The sequence below is a fragment of the Phoca vitulina genome, unplaced genomic scaffold (assembly GCF_004348235.1).
Source record: "Phoca vitulina isolate PV1807 unplaced genomic scaffold, GSC_HSeal_1.0 scaffold47, whole genome shotgun sequence".
NCBI lineage: Eukaryota > Metazoa > Chordata > Mammalia > Carnivora > Phocidae > Phoca > Phoca vitulina.
The window spans coordinates 11,115,873-11,143,771 of record NW_022589750.1 but is presented as its reverse complement, the minus strand read 5'-3'; the positions used below and the strand labels follow the sequence as shown (position 1 = coordinate 11,143,771).

Sequence of the window (27,899 nt, the reverse complement as noted above, 5' to 3'; positions counted from 1 at the left end):
AAATGGCCAGGGAGGTGAGGCTGAAGGCAGATGCCAAGGCCAAATCACGAAACCAAAGATGCGTTTCATTTCAGTGAGTATCTGGGAAGGCTGCTAGGGAGGTGAGCTGAGCCTCAAAAAATCAAAATGAAGGAGATGGATGGAAGGAACTGGCATCTCAGGAGGAAGAAACAGCTTGGGCGAGGGCCAGGAGGTGTGACGGAGTATGTCTGAGCGAGGCTGGCGCTCAGAGTTCGCGGAGAGGGGAGAGGAGGCGAGGCCCGAAGGGTCTCAAACAAAGGCTTTGAACGCCAAGCAAAACAGATGACCTCGATCCTGAGAGCCCCGGGAGGTTCTCGAGAAGAAACCCCTAGCTGGGGACCCGCCCCTGCGCGGAACCGCCACGCCTTTGCCCGCGCCACCACCCTGTCCACCCGCACTGCTTCAAAACTTTGGAATTGTCCCTAGTGATTAGCTATAGTTTTGCCTTCGCCTTGAGCCTACTCGTCCCCCTGAGTCTCCTTCCGTCGTTCCGAACAGGAGCCCCTATACCCATCTTTAACCCGAAGGAAAACCGACGCCAAATCCCCGCGCGACCCGCGGCTGCGCACGCGCCCGCCGCCACCGGGACGTGACTCGTGGAACGTCCACTCCGGGCGGCGGGGAGGCGGCGGGGGTGGGGGGCAGGGAGGTGCCCCCTCAACGAGTCCAGCTTCTGCGGCCATCGCCGTCTGGACTTAGAGCTGGGACCCGATGCTCTCGGCCCCGCAGTTTGAGAAGTTTCTGCTGGTTTCAGAAGTTTCCTAAAGAGTCTGAGGGCTTTTCTCCGTTGGCGTCCACATTCGGGCACTTCCATAGCCACCCATTCACCCTTCAGGGGTCCTCGACGCCCTCCACGCAGTTAATTAAGTGACGGACGCAGTAACCAAGGCGACCGCTTGATTGACAGGCATGAATGCGAACCAACTTCCGGAAGCTCCCGTCTGGGCCCGCCCAGCGCGTGGCCGGTGACCCAATGAAAGAACTGGAAACGCCAAAGGGGGCGGCGACGGGGCAGCGTAGGTTGTGGCGGTTCCCCGGTGGTTGCGCGCTGAGGGCTGAGGCGTTTTCGAGCATTTGGACGATGCCGTGACGCAGCATCGCGAAAGCGTTGACAGCGTGAGCGCACCCCTGTGGAGGGAGCCCTTCGGTCGCGGAGGTGGCGCGTCAAGGAGACAGGTTGCTATTTGAGGGTGCTCCCTCGGAGCCCTTCATTGAGTGGGGGAGGGGCGGCGGACGCCGAGCGGTCCCCGTCTGCGCTTGCGCGGGCGCCTCCGCTGACCCGGCCTACACGCACGCGCATGCCCGCTGCGCGCGGAGCCGCGGTGGCCGGCAGCATTGCGCGTGCGCGCTGAGGAGGCCGCTGAGGAGCGGCGCTGGCGGACGTCGGGCGAACGGCCCGTGACGTCGTGAGGAGCGCTTTAAAGTGCGGGCTGGGCCGGGCGTCTGAGGGTCTGACTGGGAGTCGGGTCGGTCTTCTGTAGCGGCCCTCCGCGGCATGAGGCGCTGCCGGCGCCCTTGCTCCGTGGGACGTGGAGAAGGTGGAGGAGGAGGAAGCCCTGTTGCCGCCACCGCTGCATGACCCGCCGCCCCTGAGGCCCGACCCCCGCGCCCGTTCCCTCGACGCCCCCCCCCCCGCCGTGTCCCCCGGTCTCGCATGGGGGCCTGGCGCTGAGGAACCCCATTTCTCCGGGGGCGCCGGGGCGCGTCCTCCGAGAGCCATGCCCGGCCGCCCCTCCCGCCCCGGAGGACCCTAGAGCAGCGTCGTGGGGGCCATGGCGGCCGCCAGCGGTTACACGGACCTGCGTGAGAAGCTCAAGTCCATGACGTCCCGGGATAACTACAAGGCGGGCAGCCGAGAGGCAGCGGCCGCCGCCGCCGCCGCCGTAGCCGCCGCTGCCGCCGCCGCCGCCGCCGCCGAGCCTTACCCGGTGTCCGGGGCTAAGCGCAAGTACCAGGAGGACTCGGACCCCGAGCGCAGCGACTACGAGGAGCAGCAGCTGCAGAAGGAGGAGGAGGCGCGCAAGGTGAAGAGCGGCATTCGCCAGATGCGTCTCTTCAGCCAGGACGAGTGCGCCAAGATCGAGGCCCGCATCGACGAGGTGGTGTCCCGCGCCGAGAAGGGCCTGTACAACGAGCACACGGTGGACCGGGCCCCGCTGCGCAACAAGTACTTCTTCGGCGAGGGCTACACGTACGGCGCCCAGCTGCAGAAGCGCGGGCCTGGCCAGGAGCGCCTCTACCCGCCGGGCGATGTGGACGAGATCCCCGAGTGGGTGCACCAGCTGGTGATCCAGAAGCTGGTGGAGCACCGCGTCATCCCCGAGGGCTTCGTCAACAGCGCCGTCATCAACGACTATCAGCCCGGCGGCTGCATCGTGTCTCACGTGGACCCCATCCACATCTTCGAGCGCCCCATCGTGTCCGTGTCCTTCTTCAGCGACTCCGCGCTCTGCTTCGGCTGCAAGTTCCAGTTCAAGCCTATCCGGGTGTCGGAACCTGTGCTTTCTCTGCCGGTGCGCCGGGGAAGCGTGACTGTGCTCAGGTAACCCACCTGGGAGGAGGGGGCGCCCCTGCATCCTGCTGCCTTAGCTGCCCACCCTCACCCAGGAGGCGGCAGCAAATAGGAGCTCGCGCTGTGCAGTTCTGACCCATTATTCTGGTTTGGGTGGGAGAAGGGGGAGGGGGAAAGGGGTCTGTGTTTAAAACACACGTAGTAAGAAAGTAGGGAGGGGTCAGGGAACCAATCTAGAATTTTGTATCCCGAGGGCAGGTTTGGCGTGATCACACACGCTTGACTAAGAATTGGTACAAAGGCATCTTTCTAGAAGGCTGAGATTTTAGGAGTCTGTTTTCTGTGTGATTTTAGCAAGTCACTTTTACGTTTCTGGGTCTCTGTTTCCAAATCTGTGTTTTTAAAAAAATAAGTTGAACTCTTATCTGAGAGTCTTTCCCACTCAGCCATTTTCGTGTTTTTGTTCATTTTTTTAAACGGAAGACGTGTAAGGATTTCTTAACTGAGAAAATATGGAGGAAGGTCCCTGAAAGTATTTAATAGATACGCATTCTCTCTTGCCAACACTTCCCAGGGAGTGACTTCCCTGGAATTGAACAGATTAGTGGTTGAGGCAGAAATAGCGTGTAGCGGAGTCTGAAAATTCAGCCCCTGTTGGCTACAGAAGAGCCTGTTGGCCCTTTGTAAGAATGTGTTACCTGTTACCAGGGCCATAGGAAACCAAATAAAGCAGATCTTTTTACCTGGTATTTGGCTTTGTAGTTGCGTCAGCCGCAGAATTTAGGTTCTTGGCCTGTTTTGGGTCCCAGATCCTGCTGAGAATTCGCTCAGTACCCTGGCCCCCAAGAAGATTTTCTGCTGAAACACCTTTGTTTATATGAAGTAGAAAACTTATTAGGAGGCTGCCTCCTTCCAGCCCTAAAACAAGTAACCTAGCACTGTACTTCAGTAATCCCCAAAACCTCTTAGGAGCTCCAGAGTGCAGCTGCACAGAGCGGCTTGCTTGACCACCGGGTTCTAGCATAGGATCAGAACATGCTGAGTTTTTGTCAACAGCTTAATCTCTGAAGTCCATGCCCTGGGCCCTGGTCCTGGGGAGAAGCGGGTTCCTTAATATGAACTCTCTTAAGATGAGGCAGGTCATCGATCTCATTTGAGTTGAGCAGCTAAGGCTGCTTCTGTATCTGGGAGTGGCAGCAGACCTTGTGATATCCCAAGGTCTTGGGAAGTCAGTGGTAGCCGAAACAGTACTTTGGCTTCCTTATGCATCCGAAACTTAGACGGCCACTTATCTGTCAGGTGCCCCTTTGTCATTTGGGCTTCCAAGCTTACCCTCGGATCTAAGTGGTGCTCCCAGATTGAGGTCGTAGTAGAGTCCTTTAAGATGGGATTTCCAGGGCAGACCCTCACAAGTGGCTTGCTGTGTAAGGCAGTTTGGTGTCTGACTTCGTTGAAGGGCTCTTGATCCTAAAAGGATCTCACACAAAGGCCATTTAGTTTCTTAAAGGGAATTAATTTTCTGCATAGTCACAGGTCTTTAAGGTTGTCATGAGGAGGTCTAGCAGTGGTTGGGTGTGTAATGGGTGATCATAAGAGGCAGTTTGTGACTTTGAGGCTTTCCCTCCCACCAGCGCGCGCAGAGGCGCGTGCACACCCCCCCTACCTTCCCCATCCCCCACCTCCCCTTGTTGAAGAGCAGAAGTTTCAAGTTTTTAAAATTCAGTTCTGTTAGTGATCAGCAACAGGATTGCATCATCAGGAAAATTCTCTTCATCTTTTCCTTGGAATAGTAAAGTCTTAAAGCTTTCCCAGTTCTTTCCAACTCCTGGATTCTGACTTGGCTGTGGAGTTAATGTGGGAGGCTCAGCCGTGTCCTGAAAAAGTGCTGCCCTAGGCTTTGACTCTAGCTTGGCTGTCATTTGCTTTGGGACCTTGTGGGCATTCTCTGAGCTCGCTTTGCCATCTGTAAAGTGGGGGTGATGCCAACTTCCAAAACCTATTAGAACTAATCGTGGTGATTTGGTGTTTTATGCAGAGCTTGGCACGGGGTAGGCGCTTAAATGGGTATTTGTTTTCATACACAACCCATTTAATGATCCCTTGATCTCTTGTTGGGGAAGGGGCTAGGGATTTGATGGAGCCTGCATCGTGGCTCTTCCCTTCATAGAGTTCACAGCCTAGTGGAAGCCACAGACGGTTACAGCCCAGGAAAATAACTGCAGGAATACTTTGAAGGTGGGGGGACCCTTTTTGGAGTGTTAGGAATTTTTAGGGGGAAATAAGGTAGAACTTGAAGAGTGACTAGAAGTTAGCCAGGCAACGAAGTTAGCAGTGAGAACACAGAAGCTTTGGTGGCAGTAGCAGTGAGTAGCTATGGGGGGGGGGGGGGGTGGCAGGTAGATGCTGACTTGAGGCTGATGGAATTCTTTTTTAGTTCTCAGATTCAACCTGGACCTGAAGTAGAGATTCTGGCGAGGCATGCCATGGGAAAGCACTAGATCAGATTTTATCCGTAGTAGTACTATTGACATTTTGGGCTGGCTGATTCTTTGTTTTGTAAGGGCTGTTCTGTGCATTGTAGAATGTTTAGCAGCATCCCTGGTCTTTGTCCACTAAATAGCAGTTTCACCTTTATGGTGACCAAAAATGTGTCCAGATATTGCCAGATATCCCAGGGCGGGGCTGCAAAAATCATTCCAGTGGAGAGTCACTGCTCTAGGGTTCTGGATGCCCCCACTAATTTTAATCTTCTAGCCCCTGCTCACTTAGTACCCTCAGTTTACTTCATATGCAGGTGGGTGAACACCTGCCTGTTAGTAGTGCCTTTCTTTAAGTGCTGCTTGGACTCTTCCCCAAGCTGGTAAGAGGGGATGCTTTCTTTCACTTACCGGTATGTATCCCAGCCCGGAAGTGATGAGCTGTAAATTTGCAGATTGGAAGACCAGGGCTGGTGAAAATAGTGGTTCTCTGAAGGTGGGAAGGGTTTTTAGTAATTCTCATGTGACTCAGACATCAGTTGTTAGCAGTGGAGTCTATACCCGTTCCAAGGCTAGATGGCAGGAATACTGTTTTATATTTAATAGTTGTCAATGTAGACATTAGTATGTGGCAAACATTGACTCAGCAGTATCCAAATGTGGGCATTTAGAGCAGTGCCTCACAGACCCTTCTGGAAGTGCTTTAAAGGTCTTTCCAAATCCAGTGTTTTTTCTTGTTGTTGTGTTTGTAACCTTCCCATGTTGAGCCCAGTTGGTCCCCTCTTAATGCTGTAGTCCAGGGAAATAAGTATCTTTTTACCTTCTCTTTATATTCCTTCTTTCCACATTCCTTCTCCTGTTCTCTGTAGGGTGACTGGGCAGATTAAAACACATTTTAGTTGGATTAATTAGAATAATTACCTCAAGACTAATTGCTTACTTGCTGCTACTTTTAATCACTGCTACGTGGTCTGTGGTTGTGGTGGCCACATGCCCAGAGACCCAGGCCTTAGCCACCTGTCTGGAAATGACTGTTACTACCCAGCCATGGGACACGCAGAGGTGAGCGCAGCCTGTAATTTCTAGGTAATAACTGCTGCTGGGTGGAGTGGGCATCTCTGTCCGTTCTGGGCTAAGGGCTGATCTTGTTCAGCTGTTTGAAAGCAAAATTTAGCTTTCTGGCTTAAAATAGTTGGGAAAGTAGGGCAGATAGGTCCTGGGCCACATCTCTTGTGTGCAGTCTTCTGATTCCATGGGAGGGGGAGGAACCTCAGGATGAAGTCAGGGCTGTGCGTTCTCAGGAGGAGCTCTGGGCCAAGGGGATTGGCTGGACTGGGTTCTGCCAGGCCTAACAAGAAGGCAGAAGCAGCAAAGGGAAGGAAGCTAGCAGGTGAACCATGGTCTTAATCATGACACTCAGAGCAAGCAGAAAGTAAATAGGCCGTATGTACAAATTTCAGGGCTGGCTGGCCATTTTTGCCTGGGCAGTTGGTGCAGCCATCACTGAGATACGGTGCTAGCCCTCTGGGGGCATGGGCTCATCTTTGCAGACTTCTTCCTTGGGGGTGGTGGGTATTGAATGTCCTTTCCTAAGGCCAGCGAGGTCCTCAGGATAGATAGGACCTTGTCACCAAAAAATACAGATGGGCTTTTCTCTCTACTTCTTATTACCTACCCCCTCTCCCAACCAAAAAAACAAAAACCAGTATAACATAGATACTGAAATCAAGAGTTTGATTAGAAGGGCGCCGGGGTGGCTTAGTCGGTTAAGCGACTGCCTTTGGCTCAGGTCATGATCCCAGGGTGCTGGGATCGAGTCCCACATCTGGCTTCTTGCTCAGCGGGGATCCTGCTTCTCCCTCTCCCGCTACCTGCTACTCCTGCTTGTGCTCTCTCTCTGTCAAATAAATAAATAAAAATTCTTAAAAAAAAAAAAGTTTGATTAGGGTTCCAGTGTCACCACTTCAGATGTTTGGCCTTGGGTAAGTAACTTAATCTCTCTGGGCCTTAGTTTTCCTCCGCAAAATGGGCTATTGATGGCATAGAGTTGTTATCGAAGATGGAATTTCTTTCACACTGTTGAATGCTTGAAGTTTAGGTAAGATGTCTCTGGAGATGAGCTGCTTTCTGTGCTTAGCTACTCTCTAATTATACCTTGATGTGTAGAGAATTGGAACCTGGAACAGGTTGATCTTCCTTCTGTATTCATAAAGTCCCAGGACTTGTCATAAAGTTAGGCCGTGTGTCATCTTAGAAGGTTGGGTCTAATGAGTGTGAGCTCACAGTCCCACCCTGTGCCCAGGTGGCTGGCCTGCTGTTCCCCAAAGCCTAAGTTTCTTAGTCCTGTAGGCTCATTAGAGGCATGAGGCAGGCTCATGGGGGCTGCCCAGAGCAGGTAGCTGTAGCTGAAGGGAGGCTGTTAGGCAGTCTTGGTGATCTTGGCCAGTCCCTCCACCTCTGGTTCTGTTCTGTCCTGGGCAGGGCACAGAGTGGATGGGGAATGGTGGCTGTCTTGGAAATGTGCCTTAACACTGTCTCCAAGACTATCCCCTAGAGGAGAGATGTATAGTCCTGCACAGTCCCTTAGAGTTTTTCAGACTCTTCATTTAACCTGCACCTAATCCTCTGAGGAAGGATTTGCTTTGAGATCTGTTTTGTAGATGTAGAAACAGAACAGTTAAGCTCAACACACATTTCATTTAGTGTCCACTGAATGCAGAGATGAATAGCCTTTGCAGCACTTTGTCTTGCAGGGAAAACACAATTTCCACAAGGCCAAACATAGTAGTAGAGGGGGGTGGGTGGGTGGGTGGTGTGGGGGAAACCCAGCCTGGGGGATTTGAGGAAAGCTTCCCTGGGGAGAAGAAAGACTCTTAAGAGTCACTGAAAGCCATAGTGCTAGTGGGTGACAGAGCCAGGTCTGTCACTCTTGATGTTTGTGGCGTGCTGGTCACTGGTACGTGGGGTGGGGGGGACTTGAAAGGACTCAGCCCAGGCAGGGAGCAGGAGGCTGACCAGCATGAAGTATTTCCTCTTCTCCCTTCCCTGTGAAAACAAAGAGCAGGAGGCACTGGAACTTTTCTTCATGCCAAGGGTAGGGCTGGACCCAGGGCATATTAAGTTTCAAGCTGGCAGACTGTGACTTTCAGACAGTTTCTCTTGTAGTAAGTAGGTTTCTTAGCAGTAAATAATCCTCTGTGGTCTCTGCTGGACATTTTCTGTTGAAGTTTAGCCAGAAGAGCTTCCCTTGGCCAGGACTTAGAACCTCCTGCTCCCAGAGAAGCGTGAGATACTGAGGAGGGGTCAGTGGGCTATGTCACAGCTGCCAGGAAGTTCTAGAAGACCAGTACTAATGAGCTGTTCAGGTGTGTTCAGTGCCACGGCCATTTCTGGGGGTCCGTGTGGTCTTACCTCCACACTAGTTCTTCTGAGGCCTGGGCTCTGGCAGAATTCTGGAGCCCTTTGGGAGGTGGGGGCAGTTAAGGTTTGACAGACGTCTGGGTTTATTCTTTCTGCATTAAGGGAAGTGGTTCCTTGTTGAAGATGGGAGGTGAGGGCGGAGGTGCCTATAGCCATGTCAAACCGATTAATACTTGTAACAGTAGGAAAGGTTGCCTGTGGCTAGTACTGCAGGTTCAGGCCTTAGAAACGTGCCTTGGGGGTCACCTGGGTGGCTCAGTCGTTGGGTGTCTGCCTTCGGCTCAGGTCTTGATCCCAGGGTCTTGGGATCGAGCCCCGCATCTGGCTCCCTGCTCTGCGGAAAGCCTGCTTCTCCCTCCCCCACTCCCCCTGCTTTGTTCCCTATCTCACTGTGTCTGTCTCTGTCAAATAAATAAAATCTTAAAAAAAAAAAATGTGCCTTGGATTACCTTTGGGAATTGGACTTAGCTCTTTGGGGGAAGTCCTGTGTTTATACAGGACTGTCTTGCACCCCACACCTGCATTCTCCCATTGTGGAGTGACAAGAGCCTAGAACGAGCTCTGGAATTGGCCCTGGGAATGGGGCCCATGAGGCCTCTTCTGCTGGCAGATCCCTGCAAGAGGAACCCAGATCACATTTCCTTGGCAGGTACTGAACCCAAATCTGTAGCTTGACCCGCAGTGGTCCAGGGCCCTCTGGCTTCTGTCCTGTGCTTAGTAAATGGGAATGCCGTGCCAGGCACACTGTACTATTATCTAACTTAATTCTCACCAAAGCCCTACAGGTTCCAGGGGTGCTAACCATGTAGTCATAGAACTCTAATTCTGCCTACAAGGGAAGAGACAGTGTCCCCCTTTTTAAAATCTTATCGTTGGTGCACCGGGTGGCTCAGTAGGTTAAGCGTCTGACTCTTGATATCAGCTCAGGTCATGATCTCAGGGTTGTGAGATCGAGCTCTGTGTTGGACTCTGCTCAGTGCAGTCTGCTTGGGATTCTATCTGCTGCCCACCCTCCCCCACTCTTGTGCATCCATGTGCGTGGTGTCTGTCTCTCTCAAATAAATAGAAAACCTTATCGTTAGTGGTCATAAAGGAATACGTAAGTTGTGAAGCATAACAAAGTGAACACCCCAAACCTACTACTGTCCTTATTACAGATGAAGAAACAGGTTTAGGCCCCCAGCAAATGACTTCCCTAAGGTCACAACGCTAGTAGGCGACAAAACTCGGGTTCTCACTCAGGTCTCTTCCAACTCAGAGCTCTTATCTCTGTGTGGCATTTCTCACTGTAGGTCCACAGATACGAATACGTGTTATTTGAGAGAAGTTTCTTTGGTCAGTGCTCCATTAAAGAAAAGGTTCTTTTGCTGTAGTAATTCTCAGATCCCTTAATATAGTCATGCTTTTTTAAACTCTTCAGTATTTTCCACATTGATTTGGTTGTGGACATTCGTCCATAGTCTCTTCTAGGACTGATGTTCCCAGAGAAAACTGAAAACCTCTGGTCTAGGAGCAGCTCAGAGAGGAAATCTTTAAAATAAAGGTTCTGGGGTTGCCTGGGTGGATCAGTCACTGGTTAAGGGTCTGCCTTCGGCTCAGGTCATGATGCCAGAATCCTGGGATTGAGTCCCACATCAGGCTCCTTGCTCAGCAGGGAGCCTGCTTCTCCCTCTGCCTGCCTCTCCCTCTGCTTGCCACTCACCCTGCTTGTGTGTGCGCGCATGCTCGCATGAGTGGTGTGTGTGTGTGTCTCAGAAATAAATAAAATCTTTTAAAAATGGTAATAAAATAAAGGTTCTGTCTCTCCCAGCATGGCCTCAAATCAGAGGGGTTTCCCTCTTGGACTTCTTATTTTTTATTTGTCTTGCTTCTAGTTCTTGCCCACATTGGGGCAGCCTGGCCATTTTGAGGTGTTCCTCCCAGGCCTGCAGTGTTTCTCACGGTCACATGGGTGTCTTTATAGCTGTCCTTGAGAAGGGAGCTGATGAGCAGCTGTGGAGAGGAAGATTTGTGGTCCAAGGGTGGCCAGGGAAAAGCTGAGCAAGACCAGGCTGAGGTGTTCACCTCCCGCTGAGCCTGTGTCTGCCTGTGTAGAGCCCTGCCTTGGCTCAGTGGAGGAACTTGGGGTGCGAGTACCTCTTGGGTGCCATGCTCCTGGTGAGGGCATGTGAGGAGGCTCAGGATGCTGAGTTTGCTTCCAGAGTTTCAAATCGGAAAGATGTTAGCTGTGAAGAGGACAGTCATCTACCCACATTCATTGGTCTAAGCAGTTTTTTAAATTGTGTAACTTGATGAAAATAAATAGATATTTGAGTGTGATGGGAATTCTTAAAATAGCCCAAACACAGCTGTCTTCAGGATTTTTGGATCCCCCCAAATGGAGGTTTTTGAAAGCTTGTTTTCAAGTAGACAAATTGAACGTTGCAGCCTTAGTTCTCTCTGGTGACTCAGGGTTGTCGGTGTCTGCCTTGGCTTCCTCTTCGTGCTGAAGGGGGTCGGGGGCAGGGAAGGAAGAAGAGGAGGAGATGCAGTTCTTGTCTTCTCACCAAGGTCTGGCCTAAGTCACTCTGGCTGCCTGCAGAGTGACTAAAGGTGTACCTTCTTGGGGGCCCTGTAAAAGAAGGGCTCTTGGCTTGTGTGGAGAGATTGCTGCTGTGGTTTCTGCCTTCAAGCCTGCCTTTGCCTCATCCCAGGTTTTTTCCTTGAGTGGAGCATCCTAGAGCTTCACAGGTGATTTCCCTTTCCATGTAGATCCTTGAACCTCTCAAAATAACAGGGCAGAGGTGGCCTTAAGACCTGGACCATATTTCTCTCTCTTTACCCTGTAGGAACTTTGGTTGTCTGTTCACTTTCCAAGCTCATATGCTCTGTGTTTATTTTCAGTGGATATGCTGCTGATGAAATCACTCACTGCATACGGCCTCAGGACATCAAGGAGCGCAGAGCGGTCATCATCCTCAGGAAGTAAGTGCCCCGGTGTCTGGCACCTGCAGGACTGTCTGGAGATGTAGGTCTGGATTCCCTTAGAACTTGGCTCCTCTCTATCAATACATAGCAGCATGAAGCCTGGGAGAGGAAAAGCCTATCAGGTCTCATACTTTTTGATTTTAATTCTTGGAGGAAAAAGCTGTTTTGTCTTTTCTTCATTGGAAAATTAAGTTCTGTGTCTGTTTAGGGAGTTGGGGGCTGAGCCAAAGCACATGCTCCCAGTGTTTACGGACACAGTCTTGAGACAAGGTTTGGGGACCCCTCTTCCAGACCTCCCCTCCCCCTCTCTCTTTCCCCATCTCTTTGGTTCTGATTTGTCACATGTGATCTTGCTGATTATTTTTAGACTGCGCCTTAGCAGCCTGCTTTAAAAACGCCTGGGTTTTCACTTCTGGGAGTAGCAGGGAGTGAGAAGAGGAAACGAAGGTGGGAGGTTAGGCTGCAGTGTTCAGCAGTGGCATAGCTTGTGGCTGTCTCTCCTCGCTGGCCAGGGAGTCAGGGATGTACTGACTGACATCACCAGACCTGGCCTCTTTGGCACTTCTGGTTTTCTGCTCATGGAGTGAATGGACTGAGCCAAACAGATGCTGGGTCAAGACAAGCTTGTCTTTAGAGTGGAGTCCCAAGAGGCTAGATGATTGTCCAGGGTCGTATAGATGTCGGGAGAGCAGAACCAGTGCCTGGACCCCTCCCCCCCACCCCTAGGCTGGAACACAATGTCCTATAGCTTGCCGTCTTTTCTTTTTCTTCTTCTTTTTTTTTTTATTTAAATAAACATTATTTTTAGAATAGCTTTAGATTTACAGAAAATTATAAAGATAGTACAGTTTCCATGTACTGTGCATACCACTTTCCCGATCCTAATGTCTTATATTCGTAAGATATGTTTGTTACAGTTAAGAAAGCAATATTGATACATTATTATTAAGTTAAGTCAGTATTTATGCAGATTTCCTTAGTCTCTTCTAACATACTTACTCTGTTCCAGGACCCCACATTACATGTAGTTGTGACAGTTTTTCAGACTTGCCTTATTCATGATAACACTTAAGTGGTCAGGTATTTTGTAGAGTATCTCTCCATTGGAATTTGACATTTTTCTCATGGTTCTACTGGGGTTTGGGGTTTGGGGGAAGAAGACCAGAGGTAAAGCCCCCTTCTCTTCAGTCCTATCCAGGGCACAGGACTTCTCACTGTTGATGTTGACCATGAACACCTGGTTGAGCTTGTGTTCGTTGGTTACCTTCTGCACTCTAAAGTTACTATTTCCCCTGCCTTAGGAAGGAAGTAGCTGTGTTTATTGGTTACCTTCTGCAGGCTAAAGTTACTCTTTTCCCTGCCTTAGGAGGGAAGTTGCTATGTGCAGCCCCCGCATAAGCAGTGGGGAGTCACCACCCAAGTTATTTGGAATTCTTCTGCAAAGACATTTTGTTTTTTCTTCATTTGTGTATTTCTTTATTTAGTTGTTTACTTACATCAATATGGATTTATGGGGTATTTGTTTTATGCTCCAGTTATTCCAGCTTTGGCCATTAGGAGTTCTCTCTTCTTTTTTTAAGTACATCCTTACTTTTTGGCTTGCCATCTTTTTAACTTCAGTCTGTAACTTGAGCATCTTGGCCTTTTGGGTCCAGAACTCCAAAATTAAATGGTGGATGAAATCTCTTTGGCATGGCTCTGCCACTTTGTCAGGTCAAAGCTTGGGAGTGTCTGTTGTACCTGTATAGAATGGAAATGCTAGAGACCTGAAGGACAGTCCTGGTGTGCAGGCTGAGCACCAGGCACATGTGGGAGCTGAGACAGGGGTCCATTTAGGAGCTGGCAGCGTCTCACCTGTAGCCTAAGAATATTCCCAGAATTCATCAGAAGAAGGGTTTTTATCTGCCTTTCTACTTTCTTTTCCTGTGGTTCCCAGCACAGGCCAAAACCCAGAACACGGAATTGATACAGCCCAGAGTGTAGCTCCCTTCTGGCCTCTTCTCCCTAGTCATTTCTTCCTGGGCTATACTGGCACTTCCAACTTAACCAAGGCCAAGTGGCCCACCTAGGCCAGGAGCTTGGAAAGGAACTCCTAGAGGGATATAAAACCAGAGCAGCAGCTTCCCAGGTGCCCGGCAAGCCTCTCAAAATAGCTTATCCCAGGGAAATCTTCACTGGAGGCACAAATGAAGTGGCCAAAGCTGGAGGAGTGTCAGGTCATTCTTCCAGCTATTTCCTTCCTCTTCAATGGTGGCTCCCTTACTTGACTTCCCAGGCTGGCTGGGTTGGATGCTTCTCAGCGGAGCTAGGAGCCTATACTGTTACCCAGGTCCCCCCAGAAGCTCTTTGGCCAGCCGGGCCCCTGGTAGTGGTCTGACCTTGGAGAATGACTGTTGGTAGGTAACTGATGCTTTTTGACCTTTTGACTTGAATGGGCCCAGGAGCCAACCACAGACTGGGCTAGAGCACAGAAGCACGGAGCTTTGGTATGAGGCGGCTGGAGAGGAGTGGGAGGATGGCCCTCAGCCAGTACTGCCCAGCTGTAGGGAGACAACTCAGGTTACCAGATGAGAGGCCCAGGATAAAAGGCAGGCTCCTTGTTGGGCTTTGCCTGTCCATCCAGCCTAGCCTTTTGGCGTTTTCCTTGTTGTCTCGTACTCCACACTTACATTAAAGTCCTTGCAGCTCTTAGTGTGATCCATGGACTTGCATCCTTGCAGCAGTGTAGCCTCTGTTGGGAATGTTTTCCCATCTAACATGTTCATCTTATTCTGCACATCCTACCCTGCAAATGACCCACATATGTACAGTGAAAGTTGGTTGACTTAGTCATCCATCAGGGCTCAGGTATTGACCGTTTTGACTCGCGAAAAGCATCACATACATACCTGTAGCCTTCTCAGTATACTCCCTCTTCCTTTAGATTGTTATATATAGTGTATATTTGCCATCGTGAATTTCCAAATCTGCATTCTGTGGGGGCGGGGACCCTGTTCAGTCAGGCCCAGCATTGAGGCCTGGCCCAGAGGAGGTATCAGAGGAGGACAACACAGGTGAATGAGGAGCAGCTCCAGAGTAGCTGTATGGGCTTGTCTTGGAAAAGGACAAGCTGGTGACAGGATGAAAAAGGGAGCATCCTGGCCCAGGCACTGCCCAGACATCAAGGATGTGGCCTTGACAGGTACCTGGCTGACTTGCTTGCTGGTGAGGCTGCATCTAGACGGGTGGAAGCTAGGCATTGAGCCTGGCCCTGCTCCTCATAGGCAGAGGGGATGGAGCCAGTCCTGCCTTCTCTTAAGTTTGGATAAAAATTTTACAGGCTGTTGTGGGAGGGCTTGGGTGGCTCTGTCACGAGCTCTGGTCAGTCAGAGCTGGGACTGTCCTTCCAAGCGCCTCATGGGGGGGAAATGGGTGGGTGGCCACCAAGTGCTTTTTGATTCAACAGAATGTGGCACCTTTGAATGTGGTTGGTGCTGAGTCTTCATGTGTGTGGCACCATTGTGTCTCACAGGGAGGACTGGGAGGCTGGGAGTGACCACCTGAGAGTTTCCCCATGAGTGGAATCCTTGGGCTGCAGCTTAGTGTTATAATCTGTTCGGGGTCACAACCAGTAAATGGCTGAGTAAGACCTTGACCCCCTGGGTCTGCTGGTATGTAACAGGTTGGCATTTTGCATGCCAGAACAACACAAGCGGAGTAAACACTGTCTTAAAAGCACAGAGAGTATCTGCTGGAGCCCAGCAAACAACAACAGCAACAACAAACAAAAATTTAAAAACTACATCCAGCTTGGCGGGGGTTGGGGGTGGGTTCGGACAGGATTGGTAGATCTGGCTGCTGAGCTGGAAATTGCTGGCCAGGCAGAAATGGTAAGCCCAGGATGCCTGGGTGACTCAGTCGGTTAAGCGTCTGCCTTCGGCTCAGGTCATGATCCCAGGCTCCTGGGATTGAGCCTTGTGTTGGGCTCCCTGCTAAAGTGGGAGTCTGCTTCTCTCTCTCTCTGCCCCTCCCCATGCTTGTTCTCTCTTTCAATTAAATGATAATTCTTGGGATGCCTGGCTGGCTCAGTCGGTTAAGCGTCTGCCTTCAGCTCAGGTCATGATCCCGGGGTCCTGGGATCGAGTCCCGTATCGGGCTCCTTGCTACTCGGGGAGCCAGCTTCTCCTGCCTCCCGTTCCCCCTGCTTGTGCTTACTCTCTGTCTTTCCAACAAATAAAATCTTAAAAATAAATAAATTAATTAAAAATTCTTAAAACCAAAAAACCAGTAAGCTCAAAGGCTAGAAGGCGTGAAGTATAGAGGATCTCTGTAGTTGAGGGGAGGTGTGGGAAGGAAGTCTTGGATCAACTCTTGATCATCAGGAGGTGGCTTATGGGCCTTCAGGGCCTTCAGTTGGCCAGGGCGTTCAATCCCTTGGTCTTCAGGAGGCACCCAGGGCTGCCCTAGGTCTGCCTGCAAAATCTTGTATTCCTGCATGGCTAACCTCTCTAGTAGATAAAGTGGTTCAAGGCAGTGTTAATAGTCCATTTCCTTGCTTTGGTTAAGTGAGCTCAGCTTAGTGGGTTGAAGTTGGGAAGAGCAGCTAGAGGTTCATTTGCCAAATGTTAACCAAGGCTGGTGTGTGCCAGGAAGCAGTGGGGTGAGGGATTTGCGTGAGAGAGACTTTGTAAGAGGCTGAGTTAAATGGCTTATTTGGTCCTTCAGGGGACTCCAAGGGGTCAGGGGGAGACTGTTCCTGAAAGCAGAGTAACCCAAGTATGAGGCTGTGTGTGTATGAGCAGAGGGTGAGAATGGAGGGTGCATTCTGGGCTTCATCCCTCGGGGGGGCAGGGGTGGCCAGCTCTTGGTTTCCCTGACTCGGCCTGAGACATTGCCCCCACCAAAGACCTGTGCCATTGGTTCTGTCTCCATGATTCTCGTCCCCTGGGCCAAGGATTAGCCTACCTTTGTTTCCTGGTCCAGTGAGTGTGTGTGTCCATGTGCATTTACCCTGCACAAGGAATGGGGGAGCAGTAAGACCACCTGGGGATGAAACTGGTTTAAGCTCCTGGCCTGGCTTTGCCCTGTCTTCACTGAAGACAAGTTGGTTACCTGAGCCCTGTGTTCTCACCTATAAATTGGGGTAGTGGTGGTGCTAGGGATGGTTAAATTCAAGAATGTCGTGCCTGCTTCTCCTAGCTCCTTCCTCCCCGTACTTGTTCTCTGAATTTGATGAGTCGGGCAGGGGATGAGGAAGGCTGCTGTCCATTCGAGGTAAGGTGTGAGTACAGGCACAGCGAGTGAGAGGAAAGCGAAACCTGGAGATGGGTGGTTCACTGGCCCAGGCCGGAGAAAGCCAGCTTGTTGTCTGGCCGCTTGGTGTCATGGAGGATATCAGTACCTTACCAGGCCTGAACGGGGGATTCCTAGGCACCCATGATGCTGGCCCTGTTGTCTGGCTATCATCTGTGGAGCTCTGGGTTACAGGTACGTGGTACGACATGTTGGTAATCAGGCTGAGCGAGTTGGAGAGGCCTTGGGGCCTGGTTATCATGCAGGCATGGGTATGGAGGTCTTCTGGAAGCCCTGCTAGGACCATGGGCTTGGGGTGCCCTCTCTTGGGGTTATACCCCTCATGTGCCTTTCAGGCTCTTCTGAGACCAGTGTAGAAGCCTGCTACGGTCAGAACTGTCGCAGGCAGCGAGGTGTGATGTTGGAGGGAGTTTGGTGGAAGATGGGGAGTGGTGTCAGGAGGGGGTGGGTACTGTTGCAGGAGAGACAACGGTTCCGTCTGGGCGTTGTGGGAATCTGACACTCAGGTGCTGGAGCTCAGGCCTAGAGGCCTAGGTCACTCAGTAGATAAGGGGTGCTCAGACCGGCCTGCCGCACTGCTTCTCTGCTCCATCTTGAAAGTCAGGCTTTGCAAGCACAAGGGTGCTTGGTGTGAGGGTGGAGCCAGGAGTTGTGGGATGGTTGGCTCGAGGTGCAGACTGGTTCCTGGTCTGCCTGGACAGCATCTGCACTGTTGCAGAACAGAGAGCCCACCTGGGCTTCAGAGGCCATCATGGGATAGTAGCTGTGTGACTTAGGCCAGTGATTTGGTCTCCAATATAGCATTGCTTCCCATCCTTACAGTGGAAATAATCCTCCTCAGCAGCTTCTCTGGAGGATTAGAGGATTCAGTGAGTGATAAAGGAACATGAGGAGAGCTCCTGGGATGGTCGACTCCCTCCCTTCACCCTCAGGTCACATGTTAATGTGTTAATATTAATGCTTAGTCATCCTCCCTTTGTTTTGGCTTCCCCAGGATCTGTGCCCAAACCCTGCTTTGTCCTGGGGGCTGTCCTGACACCGTGGGTGACCTCGCATACCTGGGGTGCCTTGTTGTAATCCCTGGATATTAACTAAGATCTGTGAGGCAGGTGTCTCTTCCTCTTGCCACCTAAGGAGGCCCAGGCCCAGCCCTTAGTGCTAGAACTTCTGACTTCCAAGTTTATGAATCTGTTTGCTAAACCTTGAGGGGCCTAGCATGCTCCTTGGAAGTTAGCTGCCTTTTAAGAGGGGTGTTCTCAGAAATTAAGCTGTCAGTGGGCACTGGGTTTGGGATCTTGCTCTAGCCTGGCTTCCTGCAGCATGGTAGCTTTTTGGAAGTGGAGGGAGGGCAGGAACTTCTCTAGCTATTCTGAGATGTACTTGGAACAGCCCCAGGGGATGTGTTAGGAGCACTTTGGGGACCCACGGCTTATACTGCCCCCAAAGTGGGTACAAGAGACAGGGTTTTTAGTAGGGTCACCTCTGATCATCCCTTCTCTTGAGGGCTGCCTCCTGATGGCAGTGGTACTGTCTCGTGCAGAACACCCTTCCCCTCCTTCAGGCAGTTGGAGAGAAGCAGAGCTAGTCTGTGTCCTTGGCCTGTCTAATCTCAGCTGGTCCCACCTGTCTACCTAGCCTCTCCAGTGGCCCTACCCCCATGATGGGGGGCCACCACCACTGCCCAGGCTGGCCGCTCAAGAAGGGCGGGGGGGTGGAATCCCCTCCAGGGATCAGTGTGTGCCAGCTCTGCCTGCGTGGCAGGATGCGCTCAATGTTTTGCAGCCCCAGAAGTGCCTGGGCCACCCAGGCTCTCCCTTGGTGGCTGTGCTCTTGGTTCTCTTGCCGTCTGTCAGTCATCTGAGATAACAACTGCAGGCTGCCGGGTCCTGCCCGCCGCCAGGGCTTCACTGGGGCTGCTTCGTCCTGCCACATTTTTCCTGCCCTGAGTGTGTGCTCCTGGTACTTGTGTGGTCTTAGCGTTGGTGTTACCTCCACCGTGCCGGGGGGGAGGGGAGGGGGCTTTCCTCCGTATGTCTTCACAGCCTTGAAGGCCTCTCAGCCAAGCTTAACAGTTGATGTCTTGATGTCTTACTTAGTCTGCTCTCCCGCCACCTGGACCTCTCAGCCAGGAAGGATTGGGGTGGGGGGGATGAGGCCTGGCCTGGTAATGAAGAGGTCCTTGGGCTCCAGTGATTTCTAATTCCCACCCTTGTGTCTGGGTGTTGCTTAGCACCACCTCTTCCTGATAGGCCTCTCAATCCTAGCCTTGAGGGGCGCCTGGGTGGCTCAGTCGGTTAAGTGTGTGCCTTCAGCTCAGGTCATCCTCTCAGGGTCCTGGAATTGTGTCTGGCTTCCTGCTCAGCAGGGAGTCTGCTTCTCTCCCTCCCTCCCCTCTTCCCCTCCCTCCTCTCTTCCCCTCCCCCTCTCAAATAAATAAAATCTTTTTTAAAAATATTTTTTTAACTTTTTTTTTTTTTTAAAGATTTTATTTTTGGGAGAGAGAGAAACAGCAATCGTGAGCAGGGCAGAGGAAGTAGCAGATTCTCTGCCGAGCAGGGAGCCTGACATGGGGCTCGATCCCAGGACCCTGGAATCATGACCTGAGCTGAAGGCAAATGCTTAACTGGCTGAGCCACCCAGGCACCCCCCCCCCCAAAAAAAATCTAAAAACAAAAAAAACCTCCTAACCTTGAAGGACACCATTGGATTTCTAGACCCTTAGAACTGAAAGAGGCCCTAGGACCAGCCACACTTCTTCCTACTTTGCTTAGGTGGAGAAATAGGCCCAGAAAAGGGTGGAAACTAGCTTGGATTCTAAGTGGCACCGTTACGGCTGGATCTTCCTTTTGCTGCCAGGGAGGTCCTGGTTCCCTGAGCCTGGAGGGCCCAGAGTGGAGGCCGAGACCGGCAGGCCAGTCTGTACAGCTGACCATTCTGCTTCTGTGGCCATAAGGCCAAAGCAAACAGGCAGGGGAAGTTGCCCTGCTGGTCTGCCCACCACTTTGGGCCTGAGGGTGTTAGAACTTTGGTTGCCAGCTAGAAGGCGCCCCCTGCTGGCTACATGAGAAAAACCCCTGCCCAGGGTCAGAGCCCTGTGGTTACTGCTTGTCAGGCTTGGTTGGAGTCTCACCTGGGCTTAAACCTTTCTCCCACGACTTCCAGGACCCGTAACCTTTGGGACCTAGTTTTCCCCATCTGTTTACAGCAGGTCAGCCAGTCGGAGGGGGGGTAGGTAGAGGGACCTGTGAGGTTTGCATGCAGTTGTTACCAAGAATACCATGTGGCTTAGGCCAGGGCAGCTCTCAGATTTCTCTCCTGCTGTCTTCCCTGCACTGTTCTTTTTTTTTTTTTTTTAAGATTTTATTTATTTATCTGACAGACAGGAGAAAGGGAACACAAGTAGGGGGAGTGGGAGAGGGAGAAGCAGGCTTCCCGCTGAGCAGGGAGCCCGATGCGGGGCTCGATCCCAGGACCTTGGGATCATGACCTGAGCCGAAGGCAGCCGCTTAACCGACTGAGCCACCCAGGCGCGCATTCCCTGCAGTGTTCTTGTGAGGTTGCTCTGCTCTGACCACAGCACCTTCCTCAGAACCAAGTGACTGTTTTGTGCATAGCTGCCTTTGGGAAGGGTGCCTTCAGGGCCTTCTGCCAGATGTGTCCCCATCACTCCCCACCCCAGGCTTCTCTCCTGCCCCTTGCTGCCTCCAGCCTGACTTGTCAGCCTTCTCTGTATCACACAAGAAGCCTCGGGGCTTTGAGGTTTCCCAGGCTAGCTTCCTCCTGGCCTGGCTTCATAAAGGACTCCGATCAACGGCCCTGGACTACCTCCCTGCTCACCTTCTCCTTCTCCCCCGTCCATACTTGCATGTTTTCCCTTTACTGGGCAGTGTGTTTCTTAAAACTCACGCCTACTGTTCGGTGGGGATTTTGCCTTCAAAAGCCTTTTGGCCTTGACTTGGTTAGCATCCTGTAACCAGCAGAGGCTGCCAGGTGGCTGTGGTGGGATCAGAGCCAAGTGTGTGAATGTTGAGTTGGGCCTGGGCTTTCCTGGCTCTGCCACAGCCTTAGCGTTCCTGTGTGAGAGAGTAGGAGAGTCTCTCTTCCTTTTTGTAGGCCTGGACCAGGGGAACCTTCTTTCCTGTCTTGATATTTCAGGAAGGATGAAGGCATCTGCTGGAGTATTATGGGGCCCTCAGTACTCTGGCAGGTGGAATAGAAGCCCCTGGAGAACCTCTAGGCCGAAGTAGGGTGAGTGGGGCTGCTTGTCCAGCTGAGAGAGAGCCCTGGGTCTTTCCCCTGGTGCAGCAGATCCCTATCACTAGAGGTCTCCAAATAGAAATGTTCCTGTTCCTACTCCTAAGCCTCAACTTAAGAAGGTGGGTCTTTGCGAGTCAGCCAGACCTAGTTAAACCATGAAGAAACCGAGGCACAGAACAGAGACTGCTGGCTCCCCTCTCCCTGGCCAGAGAATTGGTCTGATGGGGCCCACACCCTCCCCAGAGGCCCACTGGTGACCCCATGCATATTTCCTTTGCAGGACGAGATTAGACGCACCCCGGTTGGAAACAAAGTCCCTGAGCAGCTCTGTGTTACCACCCAGCTATGCTTCAGATCGTCTGTCGGGAAACAACAGAGACCCTGCTCTGAAACCCAAGCGGTCCCATCGCAAGGCAGACCCTGATGCTGCCCACAGGTGCTCAGCTTAGGGACCTTCAACGAAGGCCAGCAGAGCAGCCCCATGGCCTGGCTGCAGGGTGCAATGGGTGGGGGAAGCCTGGGGTGGGTGGTTCAGAGCCGGGCCTTGACTACCTTTCCAAGCCTTACGTCTGCTGCCGGTCAGTGGCATTGGTGGCCATTCCCCCTAAACCGTCACCAGCTGCCTGCACCCCCAGAGAGCGGGGCTTGAGATGAGATTCTGACAAGTGGGAAGGCTTTATGGGCTTCCTGTGACTTGCCTCGTTCAGTCCACCCAGACAAATACTCTTGTGGGTTATACTTACATGTTAGGAGGGAAGCTCGGGACATGGAAGATAGCAGACCAGGGACTCATTTCAGAAGGGTTGGGGAGGATTTCTGGGACGTGTTTAAGCTGAGATGAGAAGGATGAGGAAAGCAGTACGTGAAGGCCCATCTAGGCAAGAGGTACTTGGGCTGAAACCCTGAGGCTGGAAGAGCCTGCTGGTCAGGGGCTAGTGGAGTTCGTGAGCAGATGAGGGGTGGGCAGAGCGCGGGGACAGAAAAGAGGACTGAGAAGTGGAGGTGATGGCAGGACGGTGCAGGGCCTTGAGGCTGTGCTGGGGGTGGGAGGAGCCTCCTGTCCGGCCACCTTGGCAGTGTCCTGGGGTACTGGACTCAGCCAGGCAGACCCCCCAGGGTAATTGGGAGGTGTTTTAGAGACTAGACGTGGCCATTGCACTTAGTGGGCAAAGAGCTGATGCCAGTGCATCCGCCATTGCCGCCCCTCCCGGAGAACGGCCGAGCTGGAGTGCGCCGGCCCACAGGTGGTGAGGGCCCGCCCCGGACGCACAGGTGTGAGGGACGCTTCCATCCACCCCTTCCCTTGCAGGCCTCGGATCCTGGAAATGGACAAGGAAGAGAACCGGCGTTCAGTGCTGCTGCCCACACACCGTCGGAGGAGTAGCTTCAGCTCCGAGAACTACTGGCGCAAGTCCTACGAGTCTGGGGAGGACTGCTCAGAGGCGGCAGGCAGCCCCGCCCGAAAGGTGAAGATGCGGAGGCACTGAGGCTTGCCGCGCCTCCTGGGAACTCTGGTTAATCCTCACGGAGCTGCCCCCTCCTTCTGTTCATGTCGGTTTTTTGTTTTGTTTTTTCTTTGGTTTTTGTTTTTTGGTTTTTTTTTTTATCTTTACATTTTTTCCTCGGGTTTGTTGCCTGTTAAGGCTGAAGAACAGCATTGGCTGGGACCTGATTCTCATGTTCTTGGTTTTCCTACAAAATGGAAAGGCTGTTGGCATCTATAGGGGACAGAAGCTCACGCTGGAGTGGCCAGTAGAGGTGGGGGGGGGGTAGCTGTCCTCAAGCGGGGCCGTGTCAGACTGGGTTTATTTAAGAGCAACAAAGTGTTTTGGTTAAGAAAATTCTTGTTTTGCTTTAAATGTAAATCTTCCTCCATGTTGTAAATGAAGTTCAGTCTTCTGCCCCTTCCTCCCCCTCCCCCATGTCTGCGTGCTGGATTGAGGTCTCATGTTCCTTGTTGGCTCTGCAGGAGGCCTGCTGTCCTCCCACCTCTCACCCATTCTCCAGGCCCTGGAAGCTCACGCAAATACCCTCTTCCTCCTCCAGCAGAGTTGTTCAGGATGACTGGGTGGAGGTTTAAACAGTCCTCTGCCACCCCAAAGTTATTGGCTGAGCCCCTGGGCTTTCTCCACGCCCATTGGCCTGCTTTGCCCACAGGTCCCTGAGCTGCTGAGGGGCTGGCTACAGTGGTCCTGACCTTTCTTGCCAGGAGCACGCTTCTTTGCTGGGTTGCTTCTTTCAAGCATATGCGTGTGATTGTACGGAACAGTTAGACTTACCATGTTGGGGCAGTTTTAGGAATTGTTTCTAGCTAGAGGGACTGGTGTCCTTCCAAGTCTAGCATTTGGGGTATGGAAAATTGTTGTGGTGTGTGGTAGGGTTTTTGTTTTCTTTTGTTTTTGAGTTTTTATTTTTTCCTTTGGTCTCCTGACTTCTTCCTAACCATTTCCTTTCTCCTACACTGGCCAGCGTGAGCCTTCTCTCCATGTCATCCCCATAGGAAGGTGCCTGTCTACTCCCTCTGTCTGCCTGTAGCATGCATCCAAGGCCAGAGCTCAGGGCTGCAGACTGGGTTGGCGCCTCCTCTGCTTCAGGGGCGTGGGAGCTGGGGAAGGGGCTTTGAAGAAGTGATAAAAGGAAAAAGATAAAGTTTTTGGCAGTTCCCACCTACTCAGATCCTTGAAGGTTGCAAAGTTTTGATGATCTAGATTCATTAGGAATGTCTCCTTGCCAGCCATGGCCGAGACCCAGGCCTGCTGAGAGCAGAGGCCTTCCCAGTCCCCAGGCTGCCACCACCCCAGGGGGCCTTGTCTTACAGAGGCCCAGGCCTGAGGCTGCAGAAATCTAGGGCAGCCACCATCAAGAAGCCCCTCTCAGGGCCCAGAACTCCTTTGCCAGCGTGGATTCAAGTCGGGACTGCATAACTAAAGCAGTTGCAGTTTTATTTTTTTTACAGCTTTTTTCCCAAAAATGATTTGTAGTTGTGTGTGCAGCACTTTGCCCTGATATGTGTGCTCTACAATAAAAACCAAATCTAATATATTTTGAAACAGTTGTCCGATACTGTTATAAGAGAGGACTTGCCTTTGGTGCTTCCTTAATCCCGTTATTTTCTTAACTCTGAACCCAGGCTGGGGAGGCCAGACAGAGTTCATTGCCCACCAGGGAGGCCCTCACAGGAGATAATAGGGCTGAGGGCCGAAGGTGAACTTGCCCTCTGCCTGCTGTGCTCTCACCCACTCCCAGGAGGATGGACCATGTGTCTAGGTGCCCAGGATGCCATGGGCCTACAGGAGCCAGGATCACACCCTGCTGAGTTTTCGAAGCCCTTCCCCCCGCTGGGCGTGATCAGACAGGCTATGTGCCAGTGAAGGAGGGACAGGGTGAGCAAAGTCAGGGAGAGCCTGGCCTTTGTAAAAGATAAGCAAGTGGTTTTGCTCATTAAACAAATTCTTGAGTTCCTACTATATTCTGGCTGAGCCCTCACTGTGGCTTCATCAGTGAGCAAAAGTCTTCTGGTCCCTGTTTTCAAGATGTGTATACAGAGTTGTGGGGTACAGTTACAGGTGTCAGGCAGATGTGTTTGTGTGGACTGGGGTTGGAGCCCAGAGGGTTTTTAGTCCCTCCAGGTCCCAGACTTGGCTGCCAGATTCTGGTCAGCTTGGGTTTGGAGTCTCCCTCATTGACTTCCAGTGCCCAAGCCAGTCTGGCCAATTCTTGCTGTGGAAACCTGGCAGCAAGTCACTTAACTGCCCATTTCAGAGAGGAGAAGAGAGAATCTAGAGGGAGCAAGTGACCTGGAAATTGGTGACAGGATATGAAGGGCAGTGGGGGAGAGCCTACGTACGGTCTGTGGCTAGTTGGGCCTGTGGGGGTAGACTGGGTCACGGTTGCCCCCGAGAGGAGACACTGGAGCTGAAAGGGAAGGTAACTTGCTCAAAGTCCTCCAGACTACATGGCAGAGGGGGGCACCTCCCACTCTGTGCCCAGGCCCCTGACTCAGGCATAGAATGGGGGGCTCCCATGGAGGGCTGGGGAGCTGCAGCTCTACAATAGCTGTGACAGAGTCACACCTGGGCTCTTCCTAGTCCCAAAGAGGCCCTTTGCTCTGCAGGAATGAGAGACCGGAGAGGCTGGGGCAGGGGGCTCCAGCCCTGCTAGCTTCTGCTGCATCATTGGCTCCAGTCTCTGCCCAGCGGTTCAACAGCACCCCATCTCTGGGCTAAACTAATTTTCTGAGTAGTCCCTAAGCCTGCGGGGGTTCTGTACCTGACTCCCTGAATCTGACTCTGCCCCCACCCCAGTCTTGCACACAGGTGCTCTAGCAACATCTGGCACTAGCCCTGCCTTCCTGGGGAGCCCATCCCGTTCCTCCGATCCTATTGGCTGGGGGAAGTTGAGGCCCAAAGTCCCCTTCATTCAAAAATAAGAGTGTCCTACTGTGTGCCAGGCTCTGCGCTGGGTGCTGAGGATGCAAGACAGACCAGGTACAGGTCTCTCACACACAGCTGTTCTAAATTGTGCCGGCGTAAAAGATGTGTAGCACAGAAATTACGAATAATAAAATACACAGGACACTCTTTGTTATTAAAGTTCTGTATAGCCAAGTGTTCCTTACAGGATGCTTTTGTTGAGCTTTTTGATAGATTCTTTTATTTGTAGCCTACCTGTGGTTGTAACTCAACCGTGATATGGCAAATGGAGTTGTATCCCATTGCTGATTATAGTTTTCCAGGGCTCCTGTAACGAATTACCACAAACTTGGTGGCTAAAACATCAGAAATTTATTTTCTCACAGTTTGGAGGTCTGAAATCCAAAATTACGATCGCTGGGCTGAGATCATGATCGAAACCATGCTCCTTCTGGAGGCTCTAGTCCTTGCCTCTGAAAGCTTCTGGTGGCTGTTGACGTTCCTTGATTGTGGCCCCATAACTCCTGTCTCTGCCTCCGTGGCCACGTGGCTGCCTCTTCTGTGTGTACCAAGTCCCCTTCTGCTTGTCCCTCATAGGACACTAGTGATTGGATTTAGGGCCTACCAGGATGATCAAAAATAATCTGCCCATGTAACGATCTTTAGTCACATCTGCAAAGTGGAAAAAAATGTTGAAATTCCAAGGATTAGGACCTGAAACCTTTGGGGGTCACTGTTGAGCCTGCTACACTACTCTTTTCCCGATAAGTCTGTCATTAAATCTGGTACATGGCCTACTGATTTCTCATCGTTGGAACAAACTATGTTAATTGGATTGAAATTTCTCAGTCTCAGCACTACTATTAAATTTAATCCGCATTATTTTCTCTACTGATTTCTTAAATCTAGACCTGTGCTGTCCAATATGGCAGCCACTGGACAGTTTGGCTGTTGAACACTTGAAATGTGGCTGGTTTGAATTGAGATGTGCTTTAAGTGTCAAATACACACTAGAATTTGAAGTTAGTATGAAAAAAAAGAATGTAAAATATATCCTTAGTTACTTTATATTGATTACGTGTTGAAATGACAATATTTTGGACATACTGGGTTAAATAAAATACACTTTAATTTCACCTGTTTCCTGTTACTGTTTCAAATCTGGCTACTCACAAATTTGAAATCACGTATGTGGTTTACATTCTGTTTCTATTGGATGGCACTGGTCTAGAAAATCAACAATAAATCCAGCCTGATCGGTGGCGTTTGCTGATTCCTGTGGTGTAAACACTCCCTTGGTGGCTGATTGAAAGCTGTCAACATAAGGTCACTGAACAGAGTTGTGAAGAGGGGGACAGAAGCACATGGTTGTACAGGGTCTCCACCCCACAGATACCACAGATGTAAGGAATGAAAGCGTACAGACAATAGCAAGACGGAACATAGGAGGTGCTTAGTTTTGAACACTACCTTTGTTTTTAACATAATTTTAATTTTATATAATTTTCAAGAACGTTTAACGAATTGCAAAATTCCTTAAAATTTGACAGTTGGCTCTTGTGAGTAGCTTCTCATGGGAGGGTTTTGAGCAGAGGACGTGATCAGGCTTAGGATCCCTCAGGCTGCTGTGTTGAGGACAAGTCAAGATCATTAAGAGATTGGCACTGGCAAGAGATTAAGGGGCTCCTAACCCAGGAGCTGCGGCCTGGGGCTGGAGTGGGGCTGGAGTCCTCCAGCTAGGTGTCCGTGTGCTCCCTGGTGCAGTACCACCCCGTGCCCACAAGGAGGCAGCAGGGTCCAAGCGACAGTGCTTCAGAGCGGGGAAGGGGACTGCTGTACCTGGGTTTGGATGGGGAGCTAAGGCCCGAGAGGCAAGAACTTAGGTTCCCCACTGCTTCTGCCCTGCTCACCCAGGGCCCCCAGGCTTAATGGGTGTGTGGAGGGGACCCAATTCACCAGGGCATGATCCTGTGAACCTCTGCAAGTGCCAATGCCCTCCGCCTTCTCCGGCCCTCACCCGGTCTCCTCAGGTTGCCTCTGGGCTTCCCCAGGCCCCTGGCTGGCTTCAGCACAGTCCCGAGTGTGCTGTGTGGTCCCATCGCTTCCACTCCAGGCAGGGAGACTAGGACCCAACTCCCCACCCTCTCCTGGACTCTGAGTGTGGCCCTTGACAAGCTGTCCCAGTTTATTCTCACCACAACCTCTAATACCTTCCTTGGGGGCCTGGGCTCAAATCGTGACTGCTATATACTAGCTGTGTGACTTCGGGCAAATTACTTAACCTCTCTGACCTTGGTTTCTTCTTGTGTAAAATGGGCATAGGATTAAGTGAATGACAGTGGTGCCTCACATTGACGAAATGCTCAGTCCTAATAAGTGGTAGCAATATTTGCCCCCATTCTGCAGATGAGTAAACTGAGGCCCAGAAAGATGCCATGGCAGAGGCAGGATTAGAACTTGGGGCCACAGGAATGAAACACAGATAAGCCTACCATAGGGTCAAGCTGAAGCTTCAAACCTGACTCTCCTGCAGGGGGCAGG

General features: G+C 51.6%; 1 protein-coding gene across 1 annotated transcript; it reads left to right on the top strand.

The window, feature by feature from the left end:
* Positions 1-779: 779 nt before the first annotated feature.
* ALKBH5 (alkB homolog 5, RNA demethylase) lies at positions 780-26,499 on the top strand. Its single transcript, XM_032431836.1, has 4 exons — positions 780-2,563; positions 11,314-11,394; positions 21,227-21,382; positions 22,256-26,499. Exons 1-4 carry the CDS (start codon positions 1,794-1,796, stop codon positions 22,431-22,433), a joined length of 1,185 nt encoding a protein of 394 aa, XP_032287727.1. The 5' UTR covers positions 780-1,793; the 3' UTR covers positions 22,434-26,499.
* Positions 26,500-27,899: the final 1,400 nt, after the last annotated feature.